This window comes from Primulina tabacum, chromosome 6, assembly GCF_025594145.1.
Source record: "Primulina tabacum isolate GXHZ01 chromosome 6, ASM2559414v2, whole genome shotgun sequence".
NCBI lineage: Eukaryota > Viridiplantae > Streptophyta > Magnoliopsida > Lamiales > Gesneriaceae > Primulina > Primulina tabacum.
Window position 1 is genome coordinate 5,272,119 of NC_134555.1, and position 24,254 is coordinate 5,296,372.

At 35.0% G+C, this 24,254-nt stretch overlaps 4 protein-coding genes and 1 long non-coding RNA gene across 14 annotated transcripts; 3 read left to right on the forward strand and 2 right to left on the reverse strand.

Moving 5' to 3' along the window:
• Positions 1-2,501: 2,501 nt before the first annotated feature.
• Positions 2,502-3,188, forward strand: LOC142549949 (ethylene-responsive transcription factor 4-like). The gene has a single exon (XM_075659193.1). The coding sequence runs from the start codon at positions 2,502-2,504 to the stop codon at positions 3,186-3,188; it is 687 nt and encodes a 228-aa protein (XP_075515308.1).
• A 4,132-nt stretch (positions 3,189-7,320) lies between these two features.
• LOC142548945 (uncharacterized) lies at positions 7,321-8,070 on the reverse strand. Its single transcript, XR_012821027.1, has 2 exons — positions 7,970-8,070; positions 7,321-7,910 (listed from the first exon to the last, which is right to left on the reverse strand). It is a non-coding gene; the product is annotated as an uncharacterized LOC142548945 (long non-coding RNA).
• A 1,462-nt stretch (positions 8,071-9,532) lies between these two features.
• Positions 9,533-13,788, forward strand: LOC142548944 (protein FRIGIDA-ESSENTIAL 1-like). Of its 10 annotated transcripts, XM_075657604.1 has the most exons (7): positions 9,533-9,831; positions 9,963-10,126; positions 10,269-11,446; positions 11,547-11,628; positions 12,762-12,869; positions 12,944-13,162; positions 13,276-13,788. In XM_075657604.1, exons 1-4 carry the CDS (start codon positions 9,812-9,814, stop codon positions 11,574-11,576), a joined length of 1,392 nt encoding a protein of 463 aa, XP_075513719.1. In that variant the 5' UTR covers positions 9,533-9,811; the 3' UTR covers positions 11,577-11,628; positions 12,762-12,869; positions 12,944-13,162; positions 13,276-13,788. The 10 variants fall into 10 exon arrangements, with proteins under 10 accessions (XP_075513719.1, XP_075513714.1, XP_075513715.1 ...); XM_075657599.1 differs by having other exon boundaries at positions 11,547-13,006; positions 13,276-13,384; positions 13,527-13,788; XM_075657600.1 differs by having other exon boundaries at positions 11,547-12,869.
• A 1,275-nt stretch (positions 13,789-15,063) lies between these two features.
• LOC142548946 (auxin-repressed 12.5 kDa protein-like) lies at positions 15,064-15,933 on the forward strand. Its single transcript, XM_075657608.1, has 3 exons — positions 15,064-15,297; positions 15,389-15,614; positions 15,732-15,933. Exons 1-3 carry the CDS (start codon positions 15,189-15,191, stop codon positions 15,766-15,768), a joined length of 372 nt encoding a protein of 123 aa, XP_075513723.1. The 5' UTR covers positions 15,064-15,188; the 3' UTR covers positions 15,769-15,933.
• A 3,710-nt stretch (positions 15,934-19,643) lies between these two features.
• Positions 19,644-23,952, reverse strand: LOC142548947 (monothiol glutaredoxin-S17-like). The gene is made up of 3 exons (XM_075657609.1): positions 23,681-23,952; positions 21,502-21,576; positions 19,644-21,053 (listed from the first exon to the last, which is right to left on the reverse strand). The coding sequence occupies exons 1-3, from the start codon at positions 23,861-23,863 to the stop codon at positions 19,827-19,829; spliced, it is 1,485 nt and encodes a 494-aa protein (XP_075513724.1). The 5' UTR covers positions 23,864-23,952; the 3' UTR covers positions 19,644-19,826.
• Between the last annotated feature and the right edge of the window lie 302 nt (positions 23,953-24,254).

Genomic DNA, 24,254 nt, shown 5'->3' on the forward strand with positions numbered 1-24,254 from the left:
CAATTCGATTTCTGATAATCGATGTATTCGTTTGATCGTTGTTAGAGATTCTAAAAGATGATTCTCCACTTTACTTTTGGTTCGATTTTATTGGAAATCGAGTTCAAGATTTTGAGCATTGAAAGACCTTGAAAGCTATGAAACCGATGGCTCAAACCTTTCAATAATGCGATTTTCTCATGTGAAAACTCCTTTCAAGATTCCAAGCATTTTCTAAATAAATCATTGCCAAATTAGTAACAATTTGTACAAAATCGTCACTAATAACAACGTTTTATTACTAAAGCCAACAACAGTAGCTTTAGCAATGAAATTTGAAATCGATCTTAAAGACTGTTTTGACCGTCGCTAAATTTTTTTTTTGCGCATTAAATGAAGAGAATAATTATTCATCTTAATTTAAATATAATATATCTATAAATTTTTAATACATAAGTTATGTAACATAAAAAATAAAAAATTGTAAATCACGTGCGTATAAATTGTGCATATCACGTGCGTATAAATTGTGCATATTGTGTGCAAAATTAAAATTTGCATATTATGTGCATTTTATACGCACATAATATGCACGAAAGATTTATATTATTACTAATAATTAAATATTAAAATAAAATATAGTTTAAAATACAATAATTAATACATGTGCAACTTACCTTGTAAATGTATTTATATCTCCAACGGCTCACGTGATACACACTTATGTAAGTATCGAAAAAATAATACACATTTATTGGATGTATGATTTTTTAATGTTTTATCATATTCAAAAAGCAAACGTCGTCTCATCAATACTCACATAAATACATACGATAAGTATGCAACATATCAAAACTATATATATGCATATATATTCCAATCTCTTTTTGTCACTACATACCCTAAACAAGCTGTAATTTTTTTAAAGTTCTCAATTTAAATATAATCTGTAATTTTATTTCTATCTCAATTTTTTTTAAAAAAATCTCTTCGATTTTTTGCAAATAAATAATTATGACAAAAGTGTACAATGGTAAATTCTTCGAATTTATTTATATATAAAATAAATATCATGAGTTTTTGTTGTTTAGCAAATATTATATTATTTATAATAACTAGTCTATAAACTTTAACTTATGTCATAAAAATAATCAGATTTTTCTTTTTGAAAAAAAATAATCTAAAAGAGAATATTCAAACCAAGTAGATCGACCTGAACGATACCGAAAATTAGGTTTAGTTTAGTTTGATTTTTATTTATTAATGGTTTTGTTTTATTTATTATTTAGTAAATCGATAAATTTGGTTATGGAAAAAAGTAGATTTCTTATGAGACGGTTTGACGGATTTTTATTCGTGAAACAAGTCAGCTCTACCCATGTTTGACGTAAAAAGTAATATTTTTGATATAAAAATATGTTTTTCATGGATGATCCAAATATAAGATTAGTCTTATAAAATTGACATATAAGACCGTTTCACGAGAATTTTTGTGATTAAAAAAATAAAATCATTCAACATTTGATCACCCTACCACATATAAGTAATAAGATTCAAATGCTCGGTCTTACAAATTAGTTTTAAATTAATAATACGCATACAATGCTCATATTTTGGAATTACAAACTAATATCTTTGTTGCTTTAATATTACACCTATCAGGTAAATCGAGACTATCCCTATGGGTTATGGATCACAAATATATTTATCATTAATACAAAATATTAGGGTTCACTTTCGATTAGTTATTTGATTTTATATATTTTCTGAAGCGACGGCGTTAACATTTAAATAAATTTCATACAAACGTAAAATAACTGAATAAGTTAGTCGAGTAGCGACAAAATTTACTTTCACCATCGGAATAAATCTTAATCATATGCAATTAATATAAAAAATATAAACGATAAAATTTTACTTTCGAACGGTAGATCGAAAATACATGTCGAAAACATAAACGACAAATAAGTAATTTTTTTTTTGTTTGATCACACAATCGGAATAAATCTCAATCATATACCATGATTATAAAAAGTATAAACGACAAAATTTTACTTTCGAACGTTAGATCGAAAATATACGTCGAAAGTATATTAACGACAAATAAGTAATTTTCTGCTTATGTCTCAAGGAATTTATCTCATGATTTAGCACAAATTCCTCATATTACCCATCCGAATTCATGCACGAGGAATTATAGGAGAGCATCGGCATTATTAAATTAAAAAACTAATGAAAAATCATTACACATAATCTTTATTTTTTTATATCGAAGATGTTCCTAATCACATAAATGTATATTATATTTGAATATTTAACCTCAAATTTGCATAAAATTCACGAAAATGTAAAATATAAAAAGGAAAAGTCAAAGAGCATAATTTTATTTGAAATTAATTAAAGCAAGGTGGCCAAACAAAATCCACGAGCCACGTCATCTCCTCTGCTCGCTCTATATATTCCAGTACTCTTGTCTTTCATTTCACCTCACACCTGAACAAAATTCTTTGCTGTGAAGATCAATGGCGCCGCCGACCAGAGCAGACAAGAAAGCCAGCAATGACGGTGAGGAAGTGCGCTACCGTGGGGTGAGAAAGCGTCAGTGGGGAAGGTATGGGGCGGAGATCAGGGATCCATGGAGGAAGTGCCGCGTTTGGCTGGGGACGTTCGACACGGGAGAGGAGGCCGCGAGAGCATACGACGCCGCCGCCCGAAGGTTCCGCGGATGGAGGGCTAGAACCAATTTCCCTCCTCCGGAATCCATGATAGTTAACACCAACCACCGTGTCAACTACCAGAGCGCCAGCCAAAGCAGCACCGCGGAGTCCTCCAACCGTAAAAAAGCTTCTCCGCCGGCGTCTATGAGTAAGTCGGTTGATCTAGGCCTCAGTGTCGGCATCCCGATGCGATTCCCTTACCAAGTGGGATACATCAATCTCCTCCCCACCGCTGCTGCCTTCACTGGTTTGAAGATCACGCCCGTGCAGACCAGTATGCTGAAACTCGGCCCAGCTTCCCGCAAAGAAATCGCGGACGTGATGAACTCCATGCAGCATGTGCCCGTATTCCCTGGCCGATATTGTACGCCTGCAAAGAGCGAAACGGACTCGTCCTCCACGGTTGTCGATGGTCCGCCGGAGGAACCCAGCCCACCAGTCAGTACCGGGGTCAATCTGGACCTCAAACTCAAACCGTCCCACCACCCCTGACTCACTCCATCGGCGGCCGTTGTTTGATTTGTTTAATGAAGATTTAATCAATTTACCCTCTTGTTTTTCATTTCCGAGAAGAGACAAAAGATCACGCTGTTTGTAAATAATTGGTGATGATTAATATATAAACAGCCAGATTATTGCAACCCTTTATTCTTCATTTTGTTTCCAAATCTGAACTTGATGATTCCAACTAATTTTGTGACTGTTGTTTCTTCAACAAAGGCTACGACTTCTGAATTCTGATCAAAGCAAAGCAGGTCTAAATTTCTCCAGTACTCTCGAAGAGCACCATTCATTTAAATTTTTCTTAATTTTCAATATCATTTCTTCCAAATTATTTCCCAGATCATAGATTTCGCCTGGAAATCGAACTGGGTGAGCAGGTGGCTGAGGGCCGTCTCCCTCCCGCCGTGCAAATTTTTCACGTGCGGTTCATATTAGTACGGACAATATTTCAATTAATCCTTTGTCAGAAATTATACTTTTACGTCTCCATCACACTCTTTTCTTGTTTTTCCTTTGTTCGTTTCTTTTTTTGTTTAATAAAACTTTTTTTTTTTCCTCTAAAAATAAAAACTAGTTTGATCACAGACAGATTTTCTTTATAAAGGGAATTGGAAGCAATAAAAATTCAACTTATCCAAAAAATATCCATCTAATTTGAGCACAGCAAGTTTTTTTCTTTTAATATGACTAAGTCTGAGACGATCTCACGAATCTTTATTTGTGTGATGGGTCAATCCTACCGATATTCACAATAGAAAGTAATACTCTTAGCATAAAACGTAATACTTTTTCATTGATAACCTAAATAAGAGATCTGTCTCACAAAATACGACACGTGAGACCGTCTCACAGAAGTTTTGTCTTTTAATATAGCACAGAAAGAAAAGATTCTCATCTTAAATTAAAAACTAGAGTAAGTCTCTTGTGAGACGGTCTCACGAATCTTTATCTGCGAGACGGGTCAACCATACCGATATTCCACAATAAAAAGTAATACTCTTATCATAAAAAGTAATATTTTTTCATGTATGATCCAAATAAGAGATTCACCTCACAAAATACGACCCGTGAGACCGTCTCACATAAATTTTTGCCTAAAAACTAACGAAATATCTCTAAGATTTTAAAAATTCTGAAAGATTTGTTTTCGAACAAAATCTTAACAAATAATCTTCCATAGAAAGACATATATAAAAGTAGGTAACGACAAAAAAGCGAGGTTTGAAATCTGTGTAAATACCATTCATTGTCTTAATCCCATTTTTTTTAAATCAAAAGAGGTCATTAATAAATTCTGATTTATGTTGATTTTAGCGGTTAAAGTGACGCAAATATTACAGGATCCATTTATTGCATGCACTGGAAAAATCATATTTGGACAACTGAACGTGCATGAATTATGCACCTAACAATACAAAATGTGCGATTATTTACAAATATCGAGTCATTTGATTTTGTCTAATTCGCTCGAGAAAACGAGCGAGCCTCGAGCGAGCCATTGAATACAAACAAATTAGGTTTCAGCAGTATTCCTCGGCGTCTACCGTTATCGCTGAAAAAGACACAACTTAATTATTTTAAAATATACATAAATTCAAGTATCCATGCACAATACGATGATTACACTAATTTTGTGCTTCATAGAAATATAACATGAAATCTTGATCTCGATACTATTTGAATGACCAAACACCTGACATTTTAACATAAGCTATAATTAATTCCGATACGAATTAAATCTTTAAACTGTATAATAATCTCGACACTTTCTCATTACAAGTACTACATGTGTATTACTGATTATTTATACATAAGAAAATCAATTATTTTTAATAAATATTTTAGGTTAATATCGATACGGTTAGTGGGTTTAATAAAATAACAATTCCTAAATCTTTCAGGCGAGGCCCAAGATTGTCCTAATCCGTAGTTAGGGTCTTTATATATATATATATATATATATATATATATATATATATAAGTGAAAATTTTGGGGAAAGTAATGGATTAAAAATTTTGTAGTACAAATAATTGAAGAACCATCAACTTTATCACACACGTATATACGAAGGTATAAAATGTTGGATGCTTCTAGGTTATCCGTGTCGAACATAGTGTGAATGTCACGTCAATCGATATCGATAAACGTATTCTATTAAATGTTTATAAGATGTTCACAGTAAAAATCTTACATCATCGATCAAACACATAAAAAAAAAAAGACGTCCAACATATCAAAATTATATATATTACCATATTATTAAACTTGAACACTTCATATTAATTAACTTTGGTATGCCAACATGACACCAAAGTTTTTTTTTTTTTTTCCAGTTTTATCCTTCATAATATTTGTTAGCAACTTTTCTGGTGTATTTTATTAGTAATTTTTGTATAGCTCTTTGTTTTTTCTGATTTGTTCTCCAATTTATCTCTAATTTATTTAAAAATTCAAACTATATCAGGAAATTCTATTAATCACTAATCTAAAAATATCCTATCATAATAAATTAATATATATTTTTTTCATAAAAATATCAAACACAAAAAATTTAATATAACAATATACAACCTATGTTTTTAAACTGTCTTGAGATTTGTCTGGTTTAAAACCTATCTTTGCATAATGCCTGTTCGAATCAATGCACCAAATATATTTTAATAATTAAATTATTATATATTGCTAAAAACTGTCATAAAAAAATATAATAAAGATAAAAAAATTGCCACGCACGCTCAATGCACGTGCACCGAATGCTGGTGAAATGACGTGGACTGTGGACCTTTTGGTTGTATATCTCTCTGAAAAAATTATTGTATTTTTTTAAATATTATTGTATCCAAAAATTAAATAAATGAATAATTCTCGTTTAAAATTTGAGTAGGTATATTGTAAGATGATCTAATGAGTTTTTATCTGTGAAACGGGTCAACCCTATCGATATTCACAATAAAAATAATACTCTTAACTTATAAATTAATTTTTTTCATGGATAACCCAAATAAGAGACTCGCTTCACAAAATACGATCCGTGAGACCGTTTCACACAAAGTTTTTATCTTAAAATTTTTAACATTAATATTTAATTTTAAATGAAAGATGGTCAATAAATATTTTTGAATTTGTCTAAAATATTAGATTTAATTTATAAATTTTGTTGCACATTTGTACTTGAATTTAGCTTATTGTTTTATTATTATTAAAAAATATGATTTTTTAAAATAATATTTCGGATTAATGTCAAAGTAAAAGTTCCTGAAATAAATCTCTCATCCGACAAATGTTACAGCGGTAGTCTTACAAGTCACCTCCGAGCGCTGTGGTTCCCAGACACGCCTTTTGCTTCCCCGCAAGCACTCACGCAATGCCTTCGTCTTCCGCGGTGGTGTCGCCGTCTCCGATTCATCCCTCGCCTGCCGGAGGTGACGAAGTCCAAGATGAGATCGAATACGAGGAGATAGAAGAAGAAATCGAAGTAGAAGAGGAGGTCGAAGTTGAAGAAGGGGCGGAGGAAGAAGTCGTAGAAGGAAAGGAAGAAGACGGGGATGGGTCTGAAATTGGCGAAGACTTGACCCCTGTGAGGGAAGAAAATAACCTAAACGGTTTGTTTCACATTCACGTTTTGACGGTGATTGATGGTTTTGGAAATCTTAACCTTGATTGGTTTTTTCTTTTTTTACTATTTATGTTCCTGGGCATCTTTATTTTTCATCGGATATGTCGCGCGGATGCGTTTTTATTGAGATGCATGTTTTTTTTTTCACCTTCATTATACGCGTGCCTCATCTAATCTGTTCTAAGTGATCACACTTATCTCAAAGTTGTTCTTTGTTGAATTACCGAATGTGTTGCTAATGCTGATTTTTCCCTGTATATTCATTGATCTTGTTCTGTAAATGCAGTGTACTTTCAAATTGAGTGTCTGTAATTCTATTCGTGCAAAGAAATATTGAGGAATTATATAATGTGAGTGTGTTTATCCATGGGTTTTCAGAGTTTTTGAAGTGAATCAAAAATTTAATTTCTTTATGAGTATTAACATTTCAAAGTTTGCCATATCCACTCGGAATTCCTTATGAGGGGATTGCCTTACCCTGTATATTATGATATTTTTCTATAGATTTTCAATCTTTTCATCCTTGTATAGTTGTACGTATTAGTGACAATGCTTGTAGAATGAGTTTTTCCCCTATAAGGCGATGCAGATGGTTTTGAATAGATAAAGTTGATTACTTGCTCCACACGCTTCCCGCGACCTCGACTATTTGGAAATTTTTGCTTTAAAATGTTTCCATGCGAAAAATCAAGTCACTTTATAGTCATCTTATGCCAAACGGAAGAATTTATAATCAAGTTCAGCTAGTTTGAATCAATAATAATTGATACATCTTGGCAACGAATTGCAATTGCTTCTTATAAGGCACTTATGTTGTTAATTATGACATCTTCATCACTGGTTGCATAAGATAATGGATATTTTGGCTAAGGATTCTGTAATATTTACGTGGCTTGACGTGACACGTGTGCACTAATCACAAATTTTGTAACCAATATTTTGTCCTTCCTCGACATTGTTTATGTTATTCCCTTTCACGATCATATCTGGAAGAATATTAAATGAGGTCAAAATGTAAACTGTGGAAACGAAAAGTGGCTACAATCTTCATAATATTCTCTTTTACGCATCCAATTAATTGTTGCAAACATGCCTAGGCCCACTCAGTAATTTATCTAAAAGCGTGCCATGGCACTAGATGTGGTGAGGCACTGCCCTACTCATGTAAAGGCACAACACTTTAACGAACTTGGTCGTGAAGCCCATTTACTGGTGAGCCTTAAAAGGTCAAATCCTGGTTTAGCAAGCTTTCAGAATGACGGTCCTGCGTGTGTGAGTTTTTTTTTCATGAAACAAATTAGATTTTAAAATGTTTTGTCCTGTCGCTCTTTGATGTGACACGCGTCTTGCTTTGGGACTTTTCCAGTCTCCAGGACAACTATGCGCTTTAGTGCCCCTCGTGGCTTTTAGCAACCATGCCTAATATTACCAGCACAGAAAATTTGTTTAACTGATTGATGCACTTTTTGTTTGGTCATTTACAAACTTTTCTTTCCATTGACAATAAAATGAGCTAGTGCTACAAAATCAACGTCCTAGTTCCTCTTACTATTGCTAACCTCTACTTGTTGTATGGACATGAAACAATTAATCAAACATCTGTATTAAATGAACTCTCAAATACTTCTTGCAACAACTTGTGAGGATTTTATTTGTTTTTATGACCATTATTTTGTATATACAAAAGATGGGTTTGACCTTGCATGTGACATGGAATATTGCACTCAGAGCATCTGCATAATTGAATGTAGAAATGTGCTTGTGCTGCTTTGTATTGTTCACAAGCAGGAAAATCTATATAGAGATTCAATCTGTGAAAGAACTTCAGGCCAAGCAAAGGCCATGAAGGACTCATAAGTATATGGAAGGCATGGAACCAGCAGATGTGGAAATGTCCTCTTCCTTAAATCAAAATCATGTCTCTATTTATGGGGAATGGAATATAGATTATGTTAAACCTGCTATATTACTGCTTTCTTGTATACCTCAGAGCCATCAAGATTAGTATAAATCAAATGAAGATTTAACATTATTGACTTCTTTTGTTAGTTATTGCTCTCTATAGACAATTGAAAATTTTAATTACAGCAAACAAGTCATTGATGGGTAAATTTAATATTTAGCAAATAAAAGTGTGTTATGGTAATTTCATTTATTTTGAATGTGGTTATGCATTCTCAGATGTGAATTTATCCATTTAAAAAATTTGCATAATGAATAGTGGGTAGCCTTTATTCTAAAAATTTTGTTCTCTTTTCTGCCTTCATTGTTCTGATTGCATCACTTAAAGTATTTGCGAATAAAGTGGCTAAACTATCCAAAAAATTGATTTTTGGTTTGGGTTGAATACTATTTTTTTAATTTATCTATGAACTACTTGATGTAGTAATTTATGAAATGAGTCACATCTCAACAATTGTTACTAGAACATCTCTAACGATGTTCACTTTTCATTTATAACTTGTCCAAGAGGAAAAATTCCTCGATGAAGCTAATAAAGTTCAGATTTGGACACTTTTCTTCACAGAGAAGGTATTTTCGCCAAACTAAGATGATATTGGTTATCTTAGACAGGGTTGGAAAGTATATCTTCCTAGTCATGTATTCTATACATCATTAGAAAACATTTATGTTTTCATTCATGAACTCCATTAATACACACGGAACTTTCTACATCATTTGACTCCAGGACATTACAATGATTCATTATAATATTCCTCCATACTAATTAATTAGTCATCGTTGAGGTCGACCTTATGAATCACTAGTCTCAACTAATAATTATGAGCTTTTGCAGAAAAAATAACCTTTAGAGACACTGATGCCAAGGCTTGTTTAGATGGAAATTTGGAAGCGAATGACATAAACAACAAAACATTTTGGAGTCAGGGCAATGCTACATTAACAATCACAGATGCTTGTAGCCAGAAGGATGGCGGTGTTGGTTCTGCTGTAGCAAAGCCTCTTCAGACTGCTATAGAAGGTGTGAAGGTCATGAAAGAAACAACATCGAGGTTAAAATTTTATTTTTACCTGATTGTCACAAATTTGATGTTGGATGATATTGATGTTTGTGTGTGTATTATACACAGAGAAGTAGGTTATTTTAGTTTTGTGAGCCTTATGTTCTCATGTTGGTTCTCAGGTTGAGTGGTCCACCGATAACGCCAAGAGATTCATCTTATGGTGCTGAATTTGATGTTGCGAATAAAAAACCAAGAATTTTGTGTGAATTTCATGCCAAAGGGTGGTGCATTAGAGGAAAATCCTGTAGGTTCCTTCACATAAAGGAAGGAGTAGATGCTGCAGGTCAGAAAAGTGAACTTTTGGATATATATATATATATATATATATATATAAATATATATATTGGTGTTTTGACGTTCAATATTGCCATGGAAATAATCTTGCATTTGATTTTCACCAGACCATTGTTTTTTGGCTGTGACAGCTTGTTCCGGTGCGCATATGCTGCCACCACAAACTAGAGATAACCCCCCCATAAACTGTCAGATTGAGAAATCGGTTGTCCATAAACATGATCTGTTAGCTGGTGGTCTTGATCAGGCTGGTAAAATACATATTGGACAAAACTCAGGCTCGGATGATTTCAACTGCTATACTTCCCCTTCGATCAAATGCCATTCAATTGATATGAATAGGGCACTCCATGGAAATTTCTCTGGTGTATCATGCGACACTTATGACAAGTCAAGATTTTTTTCTTTTGGGACCGAGGAAACTGTTAGCAAGAAAAATGAACTCGTGCCTGATGCTCATAGGTTAAACTTACCATTTTATTCCAGACCTCCGGTGCCTTTTGGTTCATCCTTCTGGACAACTAATGCCCATGCCATTGGGTCTTGGAATACTTCAAAGAGCAATCAAGAATATCGTGCTTCCATATCCTCTTCGTTCAGGAAAAGCCCCTCACCATTATCTGGTTCTAATTCAGGCTGTCTGTCAGGAAACAATAACCTCACGAATAAACAGCCAACTAAAAATAAAACCAAAATTTTCCCTGATGGTTGGGAGCCGTCTGTTCCATTTCGTCCATCACATGTTGTTACCCAGAATTTATTACTGAAAGAAAGTCCTTATGATCACATTCTTGATAGTGTTGAGCAAATCGGTGCCAAAGATGGGCCATTTGCATTTTCTTATTCTGACCCAGGAGTATATGTTAATGATGCACATTTTCAATCAAATAAATTGCAAAAAGAGGAGCTTTTGGATGCTAATCATGTCGAAGATACCAGAAAAGCTAGCAGATTGAGCTTCGGTTGTGATAATGGACTGAAGCTGGATGAAACAATGCACCAGAAGGAACTGCAAATGGATGAATGTGGCAAAAAAACTGAGAATGGTGTTATAAAAAGAGATGATAATGTGCAGAATGAATCAAAAGCTCTGAAGTATTTCCATGCTGCGCTTGTGGAATATGTGAAAGAACTGGTGAAACCATCTTGGAGAGAGGGGCTTATGAGCAGGGATGCTCATAAAATTATTGTCAAGAGTGCAGTTGATAAGGTTCTGAGCACATTACAACCTGAACAAATTCCTAACACAGCTGAATCAATTAAGTCATATCTTTCTATATCTCAGGTCAAACTTTCCAATCTTGTCGAGGTTAGTGTCACGTTCTTGGTATTATTTATTTTTTAAACATTGACATCGACAGTAGTTTAATCTGTCTTTGGTGTTTAACATTTGGTCATTATTATTGCAGGGATATATTGAAAAATATGGGAAGTTTTGATGCCGCAGAGTTGTAGGTCTTTCTACAAAATCACATACTCCTTCAAACGAAGGTTTTTGAACCTTTTCACATCCTCATTATGTTCCCTTATCACATAGACCGCTGACGGGGAAGTTTGTGAAAAATCTTGTACTGTGGATAGAACTTGAATCTGCTCTATAGATGTCTTATTTCTAACTCTAGTTTACAGAGTAATTTTTGGATAATTAGACTGGATTATTATATTATAGCTCGGGAAAAAAATTGCATAGCTCTAAGCTGCAATAGTTATTGCTGTCTCTTAACAGAAAAATTGCACCGTCCAGTTTTACTGCTTCTATATTATTGACTACTGATGGATGCTTGTTTGCGCTTAATCTGACTTAGAAGATTTATGTCATTGTCAAGTTATCTGAAGTTGAAGTTATATAGTATCTTGATCTATGCAGTTGATTCTGATTGATGTGATGCTCGTTTTATAGCTTAACTCCACATCTGTATACTGTGAATGTTATTTTATCTGATGTTATGTGGTGCCAAGTGATAATACCATGCATATTATGGACCATGTTACCTCATTTTTGGACCAACATATGTGTACATGTGAATCTAATATTCTGCTGAACTCGAATTTATGAAAGATATTAAAGGAGGAAGAAAGGGTTCTGTTATGACCTCACAACACAATCCCTTTGAATGAGTAAAGAATATGTTGTTGAGACCTTTAATTGAGCGAGATACTTACTTGGTATGATCACTTTCTCTAGAATAACTTGAGATTCACTGCTGTGACTATCCTGTCTGTCACAATGCACACCCGGAAAGAGCTAGTGTCTGATAATATGTTTCGGAAAAATGTGCCACTACAGAGGTGCTGTTGTGCAAAATTAGGCTAATTGCACCGATCTACCTTATAAAAAGTTTAAAAGACATAAAACCCACTAAAAATATTAATAGGCTAACACATCCTTTATTTCTTTAAAATCAAACTTTCATCCCTATGAAAAAAACTCAAGCACAACTACCCCTACAAAGGAGGGCTTATCTCTGATTTTATAAAACACGGGGTCTAAAATGCTATTAATTTTATATAGGGTGTTTTTCTGGATTTTTATTTTTTATTTTTTACGGGGGTGTTGATGCAATTAGCCTTACAAAATTAAGTCATCATTCCAATACTAAGGAATCAACTCAACTTTTAATTAGGAGCACGACATAATATTATGAAATGCCTAAGCTTGCAACTGTGCTGGCCCTGTTTGTTATTGAATGACAACACTCATTAACTAGGAGACCGGAGACAAAGATTAAAAGGTGACTGTCTATGCCACCATTCTAAAATGGATTGCTGTACTATTCTTTCCTCATTGTATGTATTTCTTTCCTAGTTGCTGTTGGACAATGGTGGAACAATTGACTTGAATATCTTTTGGCCCAAATTTTGCATTAAGGTGCGTTTTCGATTGACCCTTTAAATTCACTAAATAGTTCTTTACTACAACTTATGAGATTTGACTGATCCGTATCTGATCATCTCCAATGGTCTGGCATTGGTGACAATTCTCTTATACATCTATCTTGTTTGCAACTTGAGGTTGATCTGAACGGTATTGAATTACATTTAGTAGGAGCTGACCATTAGGAAACAATTTATGTTCCAACCATGGAGCCAAAGCCAAATTCCGGTTCTTGTTTATGCTTTTTGGCATATTCTTTTCAGTTGTTGTATGCAAATCATCTGCTCGAGATGGCAAATTCTTGTCTTGAACAAGTGCAAGTCATGCGAAGGAAAGGGATTCATTTCAGGCACTGTCTGCAGTCATGTCCGGGTACATTTACTACTTTATAGTATTCTGTTACTGATAATGTGGCTAGATTTTCTTGAGCTTTTATATGCTAGAGATTGGATGCTCGCATCGTACAAGTCCGAAAAGGGACAAAAGTAATTAATGTTTTTATTTTTTGGGACAGTGATTGGGGTGGAAGAAATTCATGAATGAATTTCTAAGATTGTTTTTATACATGGCGGCCGCCTGGGTACAAGCCTGCCCGCGTGCTTAGTTGATGTGAAGTATGATCGCGCAATGTGGACAATAGTCGGATACTGATAAGGACATTGACGACTTGCACACTAGAAGCTAATATTGGTGTTGTGTCAACATGTTTTATGATCACATATCTGTTTGAACGACTCACATCCTAAATGTTTGAGTGGGTATTCTTCATCATCCAAGTTAACTATTTTTACTCTTATCCAATGATCACTACATCTTTCTGGAGACCGGGTCGAGTTTTCCAGGTATTTGGGTAGTTCGGGTCGCGTACTTCATTTTTCAGGTGGTATTTCCATGATACTTGAACTTAATCTGGTGTCTAGAGTCTAGACTGTCCGGCATAATCGAGCACCCTGTTATTCTCCTTGAACGAACAACAAATTGAAAAAAAGGCTTGGATAACAGTAAATAGTTCGAGTCCACTGGTCTTAAGTTATATTTTTTAACCTTAATTGGGTACCCAATCCCAGTTGTCGGATAGAAAAATTATACCCAAAATTGGATATTATCAAGTTGAACCCGATAAATCTTACCCATCAGATCTGGGTCTGTACCCAAATCTGATCTGATTTTTGCTCAACGCCAACATAACTATCTTAATTAGTTCGAAGCAAGCTCCATTCATTTGAAGTCAAATAATCAAGTTTATTACATGAATCTCTAGATAACCTAGCTTAATTAATTAATGTTAAAATAATTCAGAAGCATCTAGAAAGTCGTCAAGTTTTACCATACTATAAACCACTTACTACGAAGAAGTTAAAAAAAAAATATCGTGGATAATAATTATTGAAAATAATAAAGGTGAAATCCAATAATAAACTGACACGTCTTACAACGACACCCCTAGTCTTCATCCTTATCCATCTACTGCCACCTCTCTTTTTCGTTGTCCACACTCTGCATCTCCTAGGTTACCCAGTGATGTAAATGAATTAAACTGTTTGTGAGTTATTCGAAAGCTCGATTCGATAAAAGTTCGTTTGAGCTCGTTTAATGAGGTTCGTTAAGATAAACGAACTAATTTCAAGCTCTGCAATATTCAGCTCGTTAGCTTGTGAACATGTTCGTTAGTAAATTCATAAGTAATATATCAGATGAAAAATAATTATTTTGATATTTAATTTATTGATTTAACACATTAATTATGAAATATGTAGAAAAATCTATTAAATTTATTTATTATAATAAATTGACAAATTTTAATAAGAATGATATATTTTTTTTCTAAATGTATAATTTATTTTTAATTAATTTAATGAATATTTAAATGTACAATTCATATTTATTGAGCTCGTTTAGGTTCGATAAAAGCTTGAATAAGCTCGTGAGCCGTGAATATATTCGTTAAATAAAACTCGAGCTCGGCTCGATTATAAACAAGCCAAGTTCAAACATTTAAGAGTTCGGCTCGACTCGACTCGACTCGACTCGATTACGTCCCTAAAGTTGAGCAATGGAAATAGAAATACACGACTTGGATATATCAAATACTGTTGGAGATATTTCACCAACAAATCCTTCTGTTCAGTATTAATATAGCAAATAGCCAACTTTACATCCAGAGAAAGCAGGGAAAATGGTGTTGCTTGATCACCTCTGGGACGACGTCGTGACCGGGCCTCAGCTCGAACGTGGCCTCAAACATCTCAAGAAAGTGTTCACCACCAAGCCCTTGAACACCAAAGGTAAGCCCGGCCCATAGCCCCCCTTTAATTCGCTTTCTTTAATCCATGCACAGTTTGGATGTGACGTGCTAGCTGGTGTCGATTTTTTTAGATGGTGAAGGAGAGGGCAGCAGCAAGTATGCGAGATCGATTTCGATGCCAGCCAGTCCTGTGACGCCGGTGACACCAGGAACGCCGACAGCACCGTCACCCACGGCGGCGAAAAGGGATAACGTGTGGCGGAGTGTGTTCTACCCCGGCAGCAATCTGGCCACCAAGACAGTTGGGGCTGATTACTTTGACAGGCCACAACCCAACTCCCCTACTGTCTATGACTGGTAACCAACCGAATTAATGAAATTCCACTTCCTTCTCCATTTTTAAAAGATCATTCAAATTATTTAACATTTATTATTATTTTTTGATCTGATCGAACTACCACTGGTTTATTATAGGCTTTACATTGGTGACTCAAGGAGCAAATATCGTTAAATCATTTAAGCAGATCCAAGATGGAGGTTGAGCTGTGTGTGTGTACATATCGTGTGTGTTTTTGAAATCCCTCCTCACTTAGTTGTTTTGTAATTCTAATAATGAGAGATGATGCTTTGTTAGACTGTTTTTATATTCGTGATAAGTTTGACAAGTGTCGGATATCCGTTTCATTATAAATAAAATTAAAACGAGGGACTGTCGTCTTTTATATAATAATGAATATGAATCTTGTTTTATAATCCTATTCGTCAAATATTAATTATTTCTTACACTAATGATGTTTTGATCTGTGAATGTTAAACCAATCCCAGAATCTGTTTACACAGAACATACAAGATGTGTGCAGTTCGAACAAGTGCGTTTGGACCACTGGATTTCAAATTTATGTGCTTGTTTAGATGAAGTCAAATCCACAATTTGTTATTTCATGTAAATGTAAGATGGTCCCTCCAATCCAACTCTCTTCCTGCAACTGACTTCAGAGAGAGTGGAACTTTTAGTTTTCATCAAGATTATGTTCAGTAATAGTATAAAATCTCTTCCCACTTTTTTTTTTTAATACAAGAACATTGAGCATACATTATTGGCATGTCCCTGGGAATTTGATTGGTTGAGGATGGTGTCTATCATCTCTGCGCCTAGCAAATTACTGATGTTTCCTGTAGTGAAGGCAAGAATGTTCTCTTACAAGGTTGGAAATCCCTGTCAATCTCCTGTCAATTAGCTCCAAGTCAGTCCCGAAATACATTACAATGCACAATCGAAAAACTATGCACTGCAAATGTGTGTGTGTCAAAATTTTACCATTCGTCTGGGCCCAAGTTCGTGCTGAAGAAATTACTATAACATGTAATTGTTCTCTTTTTCCCTTGTTAGGCACTGGACTAATCAAACTAGGCATGTTTCAGCTTTTGAACACTAAATCCAAGCCCCACTTACTTTAGAAATAAGATAACTTAGAAGAATTCCAGCCAAATATATAATGCTATTATTTTTAGCACTAAAAAAGTAAATGAAATCACAAAGTTTCAATTTAAAAAGACGAGTCAGAATTGTTGATTCTTACTGATGTCCATCTATTTTTTCGCACACCACTACATGATAGACGAAGTACTTCTCCATGTACAGACTGCAAGCTTTCTCTACGTCAAAATGCATAATGTTCCTTAACATGATGCTTGAGAGAATATCGGTCAATCATTAAGCTTCAGTTTCAGAATAAGTTTTTGGATTCAGGAGCTGGATCAGAACCTTGCAGAGTTGGAACTTGTTGAAGAATCCAATCCCCGAAAGTTAATTTTTTAAGAATACACCAAATAGATTTCAGACGGAGTCGGGACTTCTAAAATGTATATTTGTGCTTCAAGAATCCCCCAAGAAGTTTTACGTGAGTCAAAGTATGATTGTAAAATGGTCGTAGGATGCTTTGAAAGTATGATCCCAAAATAAGGACCACCACTCTGCCAGAAATCCTTTTGTATTTTTGTACTTTTTTCCTTTTGTATAGTAATGGTTTGACCTCTATACGGAGTTGGTGCGACTTTGTTTTGGTTAGAATTAAATAACAAGCTTTTGAGTACCGTTGGTTGTAGGTGTAATAATTGTCCTTATTTGATAGAGCGATCGAACCGTGATGCTTGAGCTGCTAGTGCGGTTTAAAAGATTTGAGTTGCACCATTACTACTAACTATAGCTATTGATAAAGCGATAAACACTCGGTCTACATTGGGCTTTTTAACCCAAAAAAAAAAAACCATTTATTTTCAAATAAAAATGGAAGATTTTAACCACCTATATGGTCCATGCCTGATTTCTTCATGACAATGCGTGGGACAAAGCAACATTTTTTTGGGGATACTTTTCTTTTATATATAATAAAAACACATATATATATAATCGTAAATTTTTTTAAATAAATAAACACGCATATCTCGAATTTTTTTAATTACATAGTTACAAAAAATAACAGTAATATCGATCATTTAATTACATGATTTTGAAAAGAAAGACTAAAATTGATTAAAAACATATTTATATAATTATAATTGATTCAACGAAACATATATGACTAAAATATCACACGTCAGTACATACAAGGATTGATATTTTTGTCAATGTAAAATCTGTGGATGGATGCTATGATAATCAGGACAACTCAAGGCCAAATTAAGTATTCTATAGAGACCTTCATCAGATCTTCTTGAATTTGATTATCCTTCAGGGCATTGTTTTTGCAACTTTGAGGCAAACTTCCAATGACGTCGACGGACTTGTCGGCAGAACTTTTTGCGGCGGTGGAGTGATCGAATGATGATGACATAATAAGGATGTCTAGGTTTTCACGGCGGAGAAGCTCAGACAAGAGGAGGAGAATGGAAGCCATATTTTGAAAAACAAAAAACTTGGCCGGTTGGAGTTTGGGATTCAAACCAGCTATATAAATAATCTGCAATCATGAATAAGTGGATGGACATTAAATTCTTGTGGGCTACTTCTTTTCAGTTCACCTGTTTTGAGAAATTCCTAGTTTGGATAATTAATTAACTTAGGGTACAAAGTTGTTGGCTTCTGTCGATGTTGATGGTTTTGGACATCATCTGGTATTAATCTTGAGTTCTATTGAGACCGAATTTGTAGGCCAATGGTCTCATCCTCCTGTCGGAGTAGCCGGTTTCTCGGGTTCGATCTCCTCATCCCGCGTGTGTTGTAATAAAATTAAAAAAAATCTTGAGTTCTATTATAAAAATTAAATGTAGGTTAAAAAAAATTATAAAAAAGAATTATGAAAAATGTGATTTTTTTTTTTATATAGAAAAGATAAGTGATGTTTAGACTTTTAGAAAATTAAATAAATAATGCTACACAAATTTGAAATTTCCCATCCAAATTAATTATATCAATGCTTGACATGTTAGTTTTACAAAACTACAATGTTTGGTTTACATGACAAAATTATACATCATTATTTTTTTTAAAATTATATTTAACATACGAGTGTGTACTCATATATACTAGTGCCCAAAAAAAAAAAAAACAAATGTAATCCTTCTATATAAACAACACTAATTCATTGCCTAAAAATAGTATTATAGCTAAGACTAAGTTTAACTCAAGGATTTGTTTATTGATTTTATTTATTGAACGAGTCAATGATAATTTAAGGAACCTCAAATTAGAACAATCATGACCTAAACCATAGGACAAAAACTTGTGTGAGACGATCTCACGAGTCGTATTTTGTGAGACGAATCTCTTAGTTTTACTTTCAAATCTAAATTTTAAATGTTTTTTAAATCCAGGATGAAATTTTAAACACAAGAGCCAAACACAAGATGAAATTTTAAATCTATGGATTTTTAAATCCAATTCCAAATCTAATTTTACTTTCAAATCTAAATTCAAAATTTTAAACATACAAACACACCGTAAATAATCTCCCCATCGATGGAGTCGAGGGCTTCAGGAAGTGAAACTGCGAAGAAAGTGAAACCGAATTCAAGTGTGCGTAATATTATTTGGATCGGGTTTTCCTTTTCTTTACAGATTGGGCTTCAACCTTGGGCTTGCTTGCTCTGTGCCTACTTCATTATGGCCTGCAGAACACCATTCAAGAAATAGAATTGTATCGTTTGTAGGAAAATTGATGAGAAATGTGACTAAAGTGATAAATTTTAGAATTCATACTTCTTGAAAATGAATTAAAAAATTCCATAGGTGTTAATACCATTGCCGACGAGTCAGCTTTGATTCCAATATTAAGGGTCCAACTAAAATCTGATTTGGAACAGAATCAGACATTCAGACTAGTGACCAGAAATACAGTGAGTGATCATATTACTCTATTCTATTTTTTTAAATCAAAATTCATAACCGATCCTCTAATCATATTTATAACACCAACGGCAGAATACTCTTGCCATGCTTTTATAACATTTTAAGAAGGAAATGCTAAAAATGGTCAAACTATATGATAAACATGTCTACAGCTTCAACCAGCGTCGAAAATTTACGAAATATGCAAAGGTAGACAAACGTCTATGACTCACACCGTTTACTCAATCGGACAAGGTATCCTTCAGTTCACCATTTTTACGCATCTCCATCACGATATCACACCCTCCTATCAGCTCTCCTTTATGGTATAGCTGTGGAAAAGTTGGCCAGTTGGAGAATGACTTCAATCCTTGCCTCACTTCGTCATCACTAAGAATATCGAAAGATCCAAAATCCACTCCCTCTTCCTTAAGTGTGTTCACGACCTTGGAGCTGAAGCCGCATTTTGGAGCATCTGGGGTACCTTTCATAAAGAGCATGACAGGTGAAGAATTTACAAGCTGTTTCAGACGATCTTCGAGTGTCTCTCCAAATGGGACCCCTTTTTCGGCTAGAAGCTTCTTTAGCTCTCCGCTCTGTTGCATCTCCAACAATATGTCTGATCCACCGATAAGTTCACCCTTTATGTATAGCTGAGGATAACTGGACCAGTTCGAGTATATTTTGAGCCCTTGACGAACTTCATCATCCGTAAGAATGTCAAAACTCTCAAACTTGATTTTCTCCTGTCTGAGGATGTCTGCTACTTTCCGGCTAAAACCACAACGTGGTTCATCAGGTTTTCCCTTCATAAACAACACGATTGGACCTGAATCAATGAGGGTCTGCAAACGGGAAGTTGTAGCTGCACTCAAACCTGAAGGGTCCACGGTACCGCCTTTTCCTACATCAGGTCCAGTGAGCACCTTGTTGTCCAATATTTGAATTCCGTGGTCCCTAAAAACATGCCCGAGTTCACCGCTTTCGTGCATGGCAATGGCAATATCAGATCCACCAATTAGTTCCCCCTTGCAGTAAAGCTGAGGAAATGTTGGCCAGTTTGCAAATTTCTTCAGTCCCTCGCGAACTTTGTTATCACTTAAAATATCAAAACTTCCAAATTCGACTTTCTCTTTTCTCAAAATATCAACCACTTTTTTACTAAAACCACACTGAGGGGACTCGGGGTTTCCTTTCATGAAAAGCATGACTAGGTGAGAATTAACAAGCTCCTGAAGCCTCTTCTTGAGGCCATCACTTGTACCAGAAAGTATTTGGCTACCATTTTCAGAAGCATGAGTTTCTTTAGCAAAAGCCTTGACTGATTCAAGAACAGCAGGACCAGCAGCCATGCCAAGACTAGCAGGAGCTGCAGGTTCCCCAGGAATGATTGAGCCTGCAACTTTTGCAACCTTGTTGGCCAAACTCGATGGGTTAGCACCTTCTAATGTATCAACTGCTTTGCCACCCTAATGTGACAAAAAATAAATAGATCTATTAAAAATGTATTAAAGTTAAGCAGGAGGTCTTCTCAACTGTTACCATTGAGAAAAAAGTGTGTCAAGCGAGATATGTGCATTTAGCAGGAGTGGGTTGTATAGTTGAATATAATGGATAAAGGTTCATGAATTCTAGAAAATGTGATTTCCATCAAGAATTAAAAAATTGTGCAGCAGCAAACAAATGGGAAAGGTAAAACTGAAGGACTGGGCATATTTTCGAAATATTACATGGAGTTCTCAAGAACTAAAAACATCCAAACATATCTATGGCAACTATCACACAGGGAAAGGACTGACCATATTTTTCAAAATATCACATGAAGTTCTCAAGAACTTCTCAAAAAATCCAAACATATCCATGGCAACTGAATATCACACAGGGAAAAAATAAATAAAAACATCCCTTTCCTTTTACCTTAAAGAACACAAAATATGGGACAGCAGAAACAGAATACGTCTCAGAAATTTCAGGTTGTTCTTCGGCCTCAACCTGTAATACCAGAATAAAATTATGTCAGCAATGGGCACACTAGCCAATAGTTTAAGAAAAATTATCAACTCAATAAAGATCAAAACATGCTTAAAGGACATAATAATTAACAGAAAACAGGACAAACAAAAAGAAAAATATCCGAATTGTAGCCTCATTTCCAACTAAAATGTTCAAAAGTGATCAGGAAGCTTTACTTTAACCCATCTCAAATTACACATAAAAAAAATATTAGCTTCCTTCTCCTCTCGCGGACAAACACAACCTAGTATTAGATCTTAGAAGCCATCAAGTTAATGGCTATCCTCTTCCCAGCATTCCAATTTGCTACTACTGTTAATCTTTAAATTTTGCACTTGGATTGCTGCTAACTTCTACGAGGTCTATATTTGAAATAAATTTCTGTTTGAGTTTCTGAATTCTCCTGTTCATGAAGCACCTTCTCCAAATCGTCTTCGATTGACAAGACGACCACTCAAATTTTCAAATCCATCAATGTTCTCATTAAGAACACCAAATTAATAGCTCTAGTTTAATCAACAATCAATAGAACAGGAGCAGGCAGTTTGAAGATACCTAACAACTCCAAAAAGAAAAGAAAGGGAACAGAGAAAATCTGAATAAATTTGTGCATAGCCTTCACATTGTTTGGACCAACATATCTACGAAATATACAAACCAACAGTAGCTAAACAAGTGTACCCAAATATTTTTTAATTCAGAACTTTAAGTATTTTACAAAGATATGATTGGAGTGATCCTTCTCCAGTTGAGAGAATTGTGTGATCACACAATAGATACTGTATCACCCCCAATTTCTCTCAGTGGCCCACCATCATAACAATCGCCTCATGTTCAATCTACGGAAAGAAAAAAACAAGAAAGTATCCCTCTCCCTCTCCCTCTCCCTCGGTCTACTATCCACTAGGCTATCTTCAGTTTGCAATTCCCCCTCCACCAAAACCACAACCACCAGCACATCCACAAACACCCCACTATTGTAAACTAGAAAGGCGATGCACGAGTAAGTCAATGAATGATTTCATGAACATCTTTCTTAACAAATTTACAAGATATAATATTTCAAGAGTGCACTACATATTTGATCCAAAACCTATGAACAAAAACAAGATGAACCAGCAAACAATGTAGGTGATCCATAACTAAATGGTACCTAAACGATAATGAAATCATGATGGATTTGAACATCTGATGTAAGGTTTTGGAGGCGGTGAACAAGGAAGGAAGGTTTGCTGGCAATGGGCAAGACCAAGCAATGTGATGACACAACACAGAGGTTTTTTCATCAGTAGGCAAGCAAATACTTTATTGCGAAGCAAATAATGGAGGCTGTGACATTATTGATAGGGATCTATATGGTATAAACATAGCAGTGTCGGATATCTGCAAATTGATGGACGTGTGGTGCATGGATGACGCAGGAGAAGAAAAAATGCACTGTTTAGTGAGTAAACTCATGTCAATTGTTGATTCGTGGAACATGTAACTAAAACAAAAAATTGGAACTGTGAACCCAAAGCCTGTCAGCGGGTAGCAAAACCTAAAATGCAGGTATGCAAATTATTAACAATTTCTACTTACTTTCAGGGTTACATATTAAGCTTCAGCTCCGTTAATTAACTCTCATCTTATAGATATAGCTTTTAGTGAGAAAAAAGGTAGTTCAGTAGAAACAGAAGACATAGGTACCCAAAAATCTTGATGTCTTTTCTTTCCACAATCCACCCCCTGCAACTCCAGAATTCTCCCCTAATTTAGGCCAAAAGAATTTGTTCTCCTCAGACTTTGGACAAAAACTTGTATCTTAGTAACTCACGTCAAAAAGTGCGTTTACCATAACTGCATAATTCTTTTTTAATTCTTCAGCTTGAACTTGAAACTAATGTAAATCAAGCAAAGTCGATTAACACCTCTCAACGACACAACCAAAGAATATCATTAGCTAACAACTGCCTGATAGTACTTTATTTTTAACATCATATGCAGGGGAAAAAAAATTAGGGCAAGACTTAATTTCAAATATATTCACGGTTAATAATCAGACAAAAACTGTATCGATATACAATATTAATATATTGTATACCCGTAGAAAGTGAGCGAGAGGGAAATCCGTCGAGAGATGAGAGAAGACTTGATCCATGTGCTTGGAGGCATCGCACCACGAAGCCCAAAAGTGTAGAATCACAGGAGTTCCGCCGCCGATGGCGCTGTCAAGTTCAGCCTTTGATTTGACCTCTTTCACCGCTCCTCCGCCGCCGGCCGCCATTCTTTTCAAAAAGATACTCAATCTGCCTCACTGAAACGCCAAGCCCACTCGAAAGAGGCAAGTCAGTGCAGTCGCTCCGTTTAAATTCCCTAGTCGCTTTTCAGATTCGAAGGCATGAAAATCCAATCATAATTGGGCTCGTTGAGATTCCTCGTGGCCCTTAAAATAAACTAAATAGCCCCATAAGAGCATCCAATTGAAAGGGCCTTTAAAAATAATGGGCTTTTCCAGCCCATTGTCAGTTTCCAGCATAGTTCCAAAGTGAGGAAGCAGTGTGATATTCCCTTGTCTTTGATTGTCACCTTTGTTGCAGATATCGATCTTATTTCATTATACCTTTTCTTGTTGTGGCTTCTATGTCTTTAACTTCCAATACATCAAGGATACATGC

Coding starts and splice junctions, on each gene's coding strand:
- LOC142549949 (XM_075659193.1), top strand. CDS start 2,502: ATGGCGCCGCCGACCAGAGCAGACAAGAAAGCCAGCAATGACGGTGAG.
- LOC142548944 (XM_075657597.1), top strand. CDS start 9,812: ATGAAAGAAACAACATCGAG. Junction 9,832..9,962: donor ATGAAAGAAACAACATCGAG/GTTAAAATTTTA, acceptor GTTGGTTCTCAG/GTTGAGTGGTCCACCGATAA. Junction 10,127..10,268: donor GGAAGGAGTAGATGCTGCAG/GTCAGAAAAGTG, acceptor TGGCTGTGACAG/CTTGTTCCGGTGCGCATATG.
- LOC142548946 (XM_075657608.1), top strand. CDS start 15,189: ATGGTGTTGCTTGATCACCTCTGGGACGACGTCGTGACCGGGCCTCAG. Junction 15,298..15,388: donor CAAGCCCTTGAACACCAAAG/GTAAGCCCGGCC, acceptor CGATTTTTTTAG/ATGGTGAAGGAGAGGGCAGC. Junction 15,615..15,731: donor TCCCCTACTGTCTATGACTG/GTAACCAACCGA, acceptor GGTTTATTATAG/GCTTTACATTGGTGACTCAA.
- LOC142548947 (XM_075657609.1), bottom strand. CDS start 23,863: ATGGCGGCCGGCGGCGGAGGAGCGGTGAAAGAGGTCAAATCAAAGGCT. Junction 21,577..23,680: donor CTCTCGCTCACTTTCTACGG/GTATACAATATA, acceptor CTGGTATTACAG/GTTGAGGCCGAAGAACAACC. Junction 21,054..21,501: donor CATATTTTGTGTTCTTTAAG/GTAAAAGGAAAG, acceptor TTGTCACATTAG/GGTGGCAAAGCAGTTGATAC.